This window comes from Cyprinus carpio, chromosome B22, assembly GCF_018340385.1.
Source record: "Cyprinus carpio isolate SPL01 chromosome B22, ASM1834038v1, whole genome shotgun sequence".
NCBI lineage: Eukaryota > Metazoa > Chordata > Actinopteri > Cypriniformes > Cyprinidae > Cyprinus > Cyprinus carpio.
The window spans coordinates 23,830,675-23,840,943 of record NC_056618.1 but is presented as its reverse complement, the minus strand read 5'-3'; the positions used below and the strand labels follow the sequence as shown (position 1 = coordinate 23,840,943).

The 10,269-nt window shown below is 39.3% G+C and overlaps 1 protein-coding gene across 2 annotated transcripts; it reads left to right on the top strand.

Annotated features, from left to right (window-relative positions):
• The first annotated feature begins 342 nt into the window (after positions 1-342).
• On the top strand, positions 343-5,038 carry LOC109091626 (ATP synthase subunit delta, mitochondrial-like). Of its 2 annotated transcripts, none has more exons than XM_019105411.2 (5): positions 343-591; positions 2,257-2,410; positions 3,637-3,725; positions 4,679-4,814; positions 4,906-5,038. In XM_019105411.2, the coding sequence occupies exons 1-4, from the start codon at positions 478-480 to the stop codon at positions 4,799-4,801; spliced, it is 480 nt and encodes a 159-aa protein (XP_018960956.1). In that variant the 5' UTR covers positions 343-477; the 3' UTR covers positions 4,802-4,814; positions 4,906-5,038. The 2 variants fall into 2 exon arrangements, with proteins under 2 accessions (XP_018960956.1, XP_018960957.1); XM_019105412.2 differs by having other exon boundaries at positions 347-591; positions 4,909-5,038.
• The last annotated feature ends 5,231 nt before the right edge of the window (positions 5,039-10,269 follow it).

The following is a 10,269-nucleotide window of genomic DNA, read 5'->3' as shown; positions in this document are numbered from 1 at the left end:
ATAGCTAGTCTTTAATGTTCTCCTAAAAGTATTCGTATATCGTTTTTTTGGGGGGGAAATGCTTGATAAAGCCCTTTGGGTATATAAAGACATGTAAATACATACATACATAAAATGGTTTGTGTTATTTCCCCCTTGTTTAATCATCATAATAGTTTAAAACGTGTAATAATAAGGAATATTTTAAGATCAATTTTAATATTTTCAATGTTTAATCTAAATCTAGGACAAGGCTAAAACAATTTTATATAAAAGTGGCATGACAAATGTTGAAAAACATGTACAGTTATGTGAATAAATAACCTCCGCATAAAAAACTACATGTCCCATCAGCCCCCCAGTACTCGCAAGGCCTGACGGGAAGGTTTGCCCGTGTCCTTGTCCTATCAGCCGCGCACTGCCTGTCTGAGTACACAGGGAAGCTGAGGCTGGTGTGTTACCGTGTTGTAAAGGTCGGGTCGCTTCTCCGTGGTAAAAATGATGGCAGCGAGGTTTCTCCTTCGTCGCGCGGTCCCCGCGCTGAGACACGCGCGCTGTTACGCCGACGCGCCCGCCGCGCAGATGTCCTTCACTTTCGCGTCGCCGACACAGGTAACGCTACTGACGCTCCGCGCTCGGGCCTACACGCTCTGCTAACACGCTAGTGCTGAGCATGGACACCGGCCACGATTAGTTTAGTAACATTATATTTTTTTAAAGTTATTTTGTCACGGTTTATTTTATGTTGTTATTTTGTGTATTCTTTTTATTATTTGTAGCTTCTTTTGATTGCAAGCTGCGCGTGCTACTTCATCTGGCTAAGCTTGTCAATTATAAACATACTGTGGTGTAAGTTAGATGAATCAGTTTTGCATCTGAAGCGAATGAAATTAGTGTAACATTTTGTACACCATACATATAAATGTTTTTTGTTTGTTTGTATTTTTGGCTTGCAAAACATGGACTCTAGTTTGAATGACTTTAGCAGACTGTTAGCATTGCTACTGATCACCTTGACTTGTTTTTTTGACAGATCAGGATGAATATCAGACTTTTAAATGTTTTAGGACAGCTTATAAAATATATATCTTATTGTTTTAAGTTTTAACCCTCACAATAAATTTTACATCACGGATAATATTGTCATATTAGTGTTATAGTGTTACAGCATTTACAATATTAATTCTGCATTGAAGTTTTTCTTTTAAAACTCATGCAAAACCTGCAAATATTTAAGAGTATTTCAGTTGTTTTATTATTATGATTTCTATAGCTCATCAGTGTCAGAAAAAAAATATTTGTATTGTTTAACTTAACATATTCATTTAATATATTTTAATTTCCAGGTGCACTTTTTTCATTTTAAAGGATTTTTATTTATTTTAACTAAAAAAAAAATAAACAAAAAGGCATGTGTTGTGTGATTTGTGAATATAATTTTTGTCAGACTAACAGGGAATTCATTGAAGCAGAAGCATATAAAATAGAAACACATTGCAGATTAAAGTTCAAATAAAAATAAAACATTATGTGACGGTCTGTACAGGTGGCTGCTAATTTTAAAATCAGAGCAACATTAAAAGTCAGAGTAAATAATGCACAAATATTATTAAAAACAAAAAATCAACAGAACACAAGGAATACAGAAGCAATCTGACAACTGCACTTTGTTACCGCACCTTGTAATGTCTTTGCATTAAACCCATGCCCAGGTCGGCATATGATAAAATATAAAACGTTAGATTGCAAATAAATTGACGAAATGACCATGTTGCGTTTTTGGTGCCTCCACACTTAATTTTGTAATTTTTTTTTAAACCTTTCTCTTAGCATTGGTTAATTTCAAAATGGAATTAATGTCTTTTTTTTTATTCCCATATTTACTTGTTTACTTACTTTATTTAGTATCACAACTGATCACAGTCTGTGATTACTCCCATTATTCAGATAGTGTGGGAACCCTGAGTTTAGCAGAACTGGTTTTTTTTTTTTTTTTTAGAAATATTCCCAATAGATCAGGTGCTTTTGTATTTAATAGTTTGTCATTTTTATATAATGCTTTCATAATTGTATCTAAGTGCACTGTCGCTCTAATAAGTTTCCCTAGAGTGACCTGCTCAGATGTCTTGTTCAAGGGCACAGTGGTCATATTTAATGCACTGTGCTTCATTGTTCCTTTGTGGAGTTCAAACCCTTAATAGTTTGGTTGCCAACTTTCGAATTAAACATCAAAACTGTTTTCATCTGGTGCAGTGAAGCTTGTTATGCATTTTGCAGGTGTTCTTCAAGGAAGCCAATGTAAAACAGATTGATGTCCCAACACTTACAGGCGCCTTTGGTATCCTCCCAGCCCACGTCCCCACACTGCAGGTGCTCCGGCCCGGCGTAGTCACCGTCTTCAATGACGATGGTTCCTCTGCTAAGTATTTCGGTGAGTTGTCTAGTGCTGTTTTACCAGCCGTTATGATGCTCACTTCTTGTGGCTATGGTTCCATCAGTTTTCTCGCTAGAGATTTTTGAAAATTCCAAACCATCCAGATCTGAGATAAATTGCAGTATGTGAGTCAAAGCAAAAGAATTTACAATAGTGACCGTGACTTTCCAAAAACATAGAAATATGTATTTAAAATGGTATTTTAGTATTTCAACTTACTTGTGATGAAAATACTCAAGCTGGCATGACATTAAACCAATAATCAACCAATGACTTTCCAATGAGGATAATTTCAGCAGTATGGTGCTTATTATTTTATTTCATGAAGTGAAAAAATATTTCCACTAGTCTTTCTTGTTTTTAGCCATAGAGCAAAGCATAGATAGCACTTTATGTAAATGTTATCTTTCTGTATATAAATAATCTTTTTTTTTTTTTTTAAATTTATCCCTTATCTCATTTTACATTTACATAGACATTTATGCATTTGGCAGACACTTTTATCAAAAGCAGCTTGTATTGCATTTTAATACTTCATGCATTCAATGATAATTGAACCCATTACTTTGATGATGCTAGTGCCATGCAAAATTTTTGTTTATAATTTACTGTTTAAATGTTTATTAACATACTTACTTTTGATTTGACCCTGTTCTAAAACTTTCACATGGCGTCAAACTACCAAACTTAAACTAAAATGAGCTAAACGTCATATATTTAGCTTTTTATATATTAAAAGTCATTCTAGTTTTGGTAATTTTCGGAACGCTAATTTGACCCTTATTTAATTGAAATCTAGTCTGATTGGTAATACCTGACCTGATTAGTATGATATGATTTAATTTGGAAGGAGTACAGTTAAAAAGATGAGAAGACATTTGATATAATTTCTAAATTTATAATACATGTTAATTATAGAAACACTTGCAAGGAGAAATAAAATAGGTGATGGATGTGACTATGACTTGTGGGTATTTTAGTCCTCATTAGCACACTTCAAAAGGGAGTGATTCAGATATGTTAATATGATTTCAATGCAATCCAACATAAAGACACATTTGTGACACACTGATTGCTTTAGTAGACAACTTTTAGTTTTAGAAATTCAGCCAGAAGGGGTCAGGCTTGTCCTACAAATCAGAACCTTTTCAAGCGTCAACGAACAATACGACTTAACTCTTGAACTCTCATCCGTGAGATTAAATGTGGTGTGTGTTTTTCAGTGAGCAGCGGATCAGTCACCGTCAATGCAGACTCTTCAGTGCAGCTGCTGGCGGAGGAGGCCGTTCCTCTGGACAGCCTGGACCTCGCAGTGAGTCCCTGCTATGCTGTTATCTCAACGCAAAGAATAATTGGAAAACTCCTTCAAGCATGGCTTTGTTCTCCACTTTTCACACTCCAGTACATTCCTGATTTTCATAATAATAGAACACAAGACTGTTTAGAATATAATCGAGGATTGTTTAATGAGGTTAAGTCTGTGTAGCTGTGTCGTATTTGAAAGTTCAAGAACTGTTTCGGAAACGCCCTATTATCTGTCTTTTTGCCTCTGTAGACACCCGGTTATAGGATTATCATTTAAATCTAGCATTTGAAACTATATCAAGCCACCCTTTGACTGTATTCATGCTATTTATCCTCCACAGAAATACAACAGTCTTCATTTTCTGTTAGTCACTGCTTTCTCAGAACGAGTCAAACATTCGGAATGACACACACCGAAAATGAGCTCATTCCAAACGGGATGTTCTCGGACATGCCCTTTTTCCGACACGGAATAAAGAGCACTTTCGGGTTCATTACACATAAATAGGCCGCTTTTTTATTCTTCCTAGAGATAGCTGTGCTTGGGGGCCTCGCTGGTTAATAAGGAAGAAAAGGTCAGTCACCGTTGAAGTGGTGCAGATGTGTCAAATCCCCACTGAGAGACCTTTAACTCCCAGCAATGTTTGGCCTTTACACTGTGTAATCGCCACTGTGACAAATGTCCTTCACTGGAAAGAGGCCACGTTTATTTGCTCACACTGTTGAGAAAATGTCTGAGCTAGTCTAGAATGTGGCTCAAATAGCAGTAGTATTGATTTTTAAGGCAAAGATGAGTTTTCTCACTTCTAAGGTGCTTCAAGATATTGAAGATACACTCGTTCCAATTGATGGCACCTTTTATAATGTCAGCTGTTATAGATTGAATTGTCACCCGATACATCGTGTCAAGATTACAGTGAATGTGAACTAAATGTCAGGAGTGCCATGTCTTTTCTGCAGGCGGCGAAAGCGAACCTCGAGAAAGCCCAGTCGGAACTGGGGGGTGTTTCAGATGAAGCGGCCCGGGCCGAGGTTCTGATCAGCATAGAGGCAAACGAGGCAATCGTCAAAGCATTGGAGTAAACAATTTGTGTTGGTATGTACACATTGTAGACATATGCAGGACCACACTCATTATAGAGTATAATTAATGTTGTTTATGTCAAATTTCTCATTTTGTTTCCCAGTAGAATATTCTGTCGGTGTGAAAAGGTCTCCGGCTTTGTCTGTTCCCCACCCCAGTGAAGTCACAAACCACAAGACTTGACTGCTTGCTTTGTACAGTGGATGAAATTAACAATAAATTTATTTGAAATAAAACACTCTGTCACTTTAATGTTCTTTGCTTTTCACAAAATTAATTTAAGCTGTATTTGCTGGCTATGAATTTGTTTGATGATGAATACAGTACTGTTCATGACAGAAAGGGGGCAGTATGGTACCGTTCAAACCGAAATGATCTTCAAGCCGTTTGCCAAGGAAACTGGAGCGAATCAATTCATCTTTATTATTAAGTCAATGACACTATTTTTGTACAAAATATACTATTTTTACACCATTTTTTTCTCCCCATTTTCAGGCCTTGTAGCCATTATGCTAATTGTCCGTCGATGTTGTATTCATATGCATTTTCTAGATCCTTAAAAACTGATAAACAATTGGCTTTAGGCACTCACAAGCTAGCTACAGAATTAGAATTACAGCTAGTCTATGCAGCCAGCAAAAACATCCTACAGACAGTGGACATTGTGGTGTAAAAGTCTAGAATTTGCTTAAGTACAGGGTAATTTTACGTGGCCGCTCGAGAGCTATAAGCATGTGCTGACTGGAGTTTTACAAGACTAAACCACATGCGTCTTTATGAACGTCAGACGTCTATCGTGGCAACATGCTGCAGCTTGCTCCAGTAGCACATGTACAGAATTGGCAGTGAAGAAGAAAGGAGTCATTCTTTGCTACAAGAAGTTGTTTTTTGGGTGAACTAGTTTGTCTAAAGTTTTCCTTGCACTGCATAACTTGCATGTCTACTGAATATTTGTGATAAAATGCTTTTAAATAGTTGACCAAATAGCATGAAAACTATAGCCAACAATGAAGATGTATGGCAAGTTTGTACTTTGTCACATTCTGGTGGTGTCTAAAATCTGTGTTGCAAAGACTGAAATAAGATTTTAAGATTAATTTGGTTTTAGGAACCACAAGGTTCTATTTATGTCACACAATGTTTCCCTTGTTGCCATATTTTGTTCCTACAGCTCGAGTGTGAGTATAGCCTCTATTCTTAAACTTCCTCTAGTCTTAATTACCATTCTGTAGTCTTGAGAAAGGACAGTTTTAGGTCAGAAGTCCTGCCCTAGCAAAAACTCTTCATAAAATTTTTATAAACCTCTGTATGCAGATGCAAACTTTGGGAACAAGATGTCCTGCATCAAGGGTTTTGAAAAAGCAGTATCCCAGATTGGTACAAAATGATCTAGCTGTCCAATCTATAGTACTTATAATGACTAATGAATCAGAGCCCTCATGCAAGAAAATAGCTTACAAATAAAGTGGCTAGGACATTAGTGTCCAGTTCTGCCAACTTCATGCAGTTTAGTTCCAGTCTGCTTCAATGCAGCTGCCCAAAGACTTTGGTTAGATGGTTCAGGTGTGAAAAGGTGTAACCCAGGGGTGTCCAAACTCGGTCCTGGAGGGCCGGTGTCTTGAAGAGTTTAGCTCCAACCCCAGTTAAACACACCTGAACCAGCTAATCAAGCTCTTACTAGGGATACTAGAAATTTAAAGGAAGGTGTGTTGAGGCAAGTTGGAGCTAAACTCTGCAGGACACCGGCCCTCCAGGACCGAGTTTGGGCACCCCTGGTCAGTGCTGTCCAATCCTGCTCCCAAAGGTCAAATTTAGCTTCAACATACCTGTCTGAAAGTTTCCTGAAGACCTTGATTAGCTGGTTCAGGTGTGTTTAATTGGGGCTAAAGTTAAACATATCTGAAAGGTGGCTCCCTAAGAGCAGGAATTGGACACCCCTGAGCTGAACTCTGTAGGAATGGTTTTCCCAGAGAAGAATGGGACACCTTTCATGCTTAGGCGTAACAATCATGCTTCAGATGTTTGTAGAAAGTGCTGCTTGAAGCTCCGGCCTTGTTTCGCTTGCAGTCTGCACAGCTTCAGACTCTCAGGTGGCAGCGAGATACTGCACGCAAGCTGGGAGTGGGCGCAGAGGCCTGACACTCCCGCCTACACAGGCATACGGTCCATCGCAGATCTGCGACCAGTTCGGCAGTTACTGGAACTGACTAAGGCTGGAGTTCCGAGAAAAGCAGCTGGTCTTAGGTCAGCCATTTAGGGCTGTTTCTTAATGTAGAACCTACACCACATCCTTTTTTATCGCTCTCACCCACACATGCATAGGTGTCTACAAATAGAACATAGAGCAAGCATTCTAGAGAAACCTGCAAATCCACAGCACACCTCAAAACCTTTTGGTTGAACTTTGTCAGCTTTGCTCTAGTGATAAACATCTTGATTGACGTCCCAAGTAATCAATTGTACATGTGGGCATTTAGGATAGCATCTCATAGCTCTTTCACAACAGTCATATTGAATACTTGTTAGGCATTTTGCTTGTGGTACTGAACAGAATAGCAAAAATAATGACTCCCCTGGTCTTTTTTGGCTGGTTATCATTGACCAGTTAATCCCTGCTAGTCAATGTCGTAAGTAGACCATCTGGCTGCATATATCTTTCTAGAGAGATTAGTTACCTGGCATTTACTTCCGTTAGACCAAGCTTAGCAATGGAGATGGATAGGAACACAAACACAAATAATTCTTCACAAACTATGTCAGAAAGGCAGGACACACTTTTTAACTATTGCTTGCAAATAAACCATGTTACTGCTGCAGTAAAGCAAAGGTTGTGCTAACTCTTTGTATCTCCCTTAGGCTAACAGTGATGTTTGTGGCGGTCCTGCGTTCCACCGAGCAAAGTGTCACATTCCAGAAGGGTGAGGTTGTTAAATCAGTTGGCTGGGAAAGCGAGGGTGAGGTGTGGGCACAGGGGTCTCTCACAGAGTGAAACCCTGTACACAAACTCTACAGTACAGTTTTAGTAAAACCATGTTTGATTGTCCATAACATGTCTATTCATATTGTGTACTGTAAAGGTTTAAACAATATCTGTGGCCAAAGAAGCTGAGGTGCATTCATTTTGAGGAGGCAGTGAAACTAACTTTGTAAGGCACATAAAGAAATGACTGACAGTTCATAAAACCTTCCTCCTAACTTGCCAGAATACAAATACTTTCTGTACAGTCTCCAACATGAATCCATGTCACCAAGAAGTGTCTAGTCTTAAACTTACCAATCAAGAAACACTTTCCTTCGCCGCCCCCATCACTTTTTCCCACGTAAGGTATCCAGCTGGAAAACAGCTCTGATTTTTCCCCTTAAGTGCAAAACATTGCCCCTTAGAATGCATTACATTAGCGGAATCTCTCCTGCAGCACTGCATGGAAAACCAGTTGGGGGAAAACCCAGTTGTCACACAGAAATACTATTTCCCTAAAAAAGTAAACTCGCACGTCTGTGCATGAATCTGTAGTCTCAAAGTAGCACCTCTTGATTGACAAAAACATTGAGTGAGTTGAGTGCACACTAAATCAGAAGACTGCAGGGAGCAACATGAACACCGTACAATCAAATGACAATATAAGAACAGGGTTTTTTACACTGAAATGTCAATGCTTTATGCTTTAGGGGTAGGAGTATTAGCAATCCCAGGTTCTTAAGTTTGATTCCCACGGGACACCCAAGCTGATAAAATGTAGCCTTTAATGCACTGTAAAGGGCCGTTCACATTGAATCTGTTTTGCATTCCACTGTGCTGCTTTTAAATTGCTTTTCCTATGTAAACTTGCCTTAGATAAATGTGTCTGACCATTGCACCTGCATCTTTTGCAGCATCTCGTGCATGACACAGCATTCTAAAAATGCAGTGCTCAGGTTAAAATCAGCTTTTCGAAAAACATCTCTAGACCTTGCCCTTTTTTGTAAATTACACTGTCCTGCACCTGTGTCATGCAAAAACGCGTTCTGTGCAAATGGCCCCCGCAGGCCCCTAAGTCAATTTCTATCAATCGCTTTGCACATCCCCCTGATGTAAGTCAACTTTAAAAGTTAAAAGTGGTTCAACTTTTGAGACCCTTCATTCGTATCAGTGTCTTGCTTACAAGATTGCATCTTGTAGGAATGCGCCCTTTCTTTTGTGTTACCAGCTTTCTGTAATTGTGGTTTAGCAAAGTGCGTTGCCTGTACTAGGCTGTGTTGACTGTCAAAATTGTAAAAATATGCTTCGCATTTTTGCTTTTGGGGTTTCAAGATAAAATTGCTTCCATGCTATAGGAACATTCCTTTTGAATTTATGTACAGGTCATGGGGCATTAATTGTTTGAGTTTGATGAGTTCATTTTATCTCTTTTATTTATTATCATTATTAATTGCCGCAAATTAGCACATTCAATTAAAAGTCCTAATACATTCCTAGTCCTAGTAGTTTCAGATTTGTGCTTGAGCCCTTACCCAATATAGTGACCTATGCTGGTTTCCTAATCACAAGTCCTTGTGCTGAAGCACTAGGAAAATATGCTATCAAGCTAGTTTCCATCCAGCACTACCCAAGTAGACTTGGCTCCATTTACATGCTTATGCTGTTTCGGACAAGTCCCGGACTCTGGCACAAGGCCCCACACCCGCATGCAAATGTGTGACGCCTTGCAGTGCTGGCAGACAGCAGATCAAACATAACCATGAGCCCCGCCATTGATCTTATTCTGTCAGCTGGCCCGATATTAGCAGCTGGTGGTGGGGCGGGGAAGGTTGGGCGGTTAGGCGAGGTCAGGAATGCACTGACTGTACTCGCTCAATGGAAAACAATGATGCTCATTGGTCACTTACGTTTATGGTGGACACGGTGACGACAAGTAATGACAGCAGTTTTGCACTATCCAAACGAATAGCCTAGCCTTATATGCTGAAACGAATGCTTGACGGTGACCTTATTTATGTCTACCACCTTGCTGCCCTTCCACCAAGTTATGCTATGACAGTCTCTCTGAAGCAATGCTCCCAGGAACTCCCGGCTCGTCATCATTCTAGAAAGTCAACGTGCAAGCTAAAGCAAGCTTTTATCGACTCGAGCTAGTAAAAGCTTTCAGATGCTTCAGCTTTAGGGTGACTTGATGCAAAGTGGTCCCTTGTGCACTGGGGAATCAACAGAACATATTTTACTATGTCACTTATCACTGACTGGTCAGTGCATCTTAGCTGTTTAGCCATGGTGTTATGTAACATGCATTTTATCACAGCAGTTACAGAATGCGGATAAGGTATTACACGGGCAGAAGGTGCTGGGTTCAATCCAGGACAGGACCCCAAATAGATCACCTCCTAGAATTCACAAGGCCTCAGATTATGGGAAACCTCTACATGTAATAAGTAGAAGGTTGCTGGTGTGGTTTTGCATCAAGATATTTAAGTAAGATCACCTCATGGACAG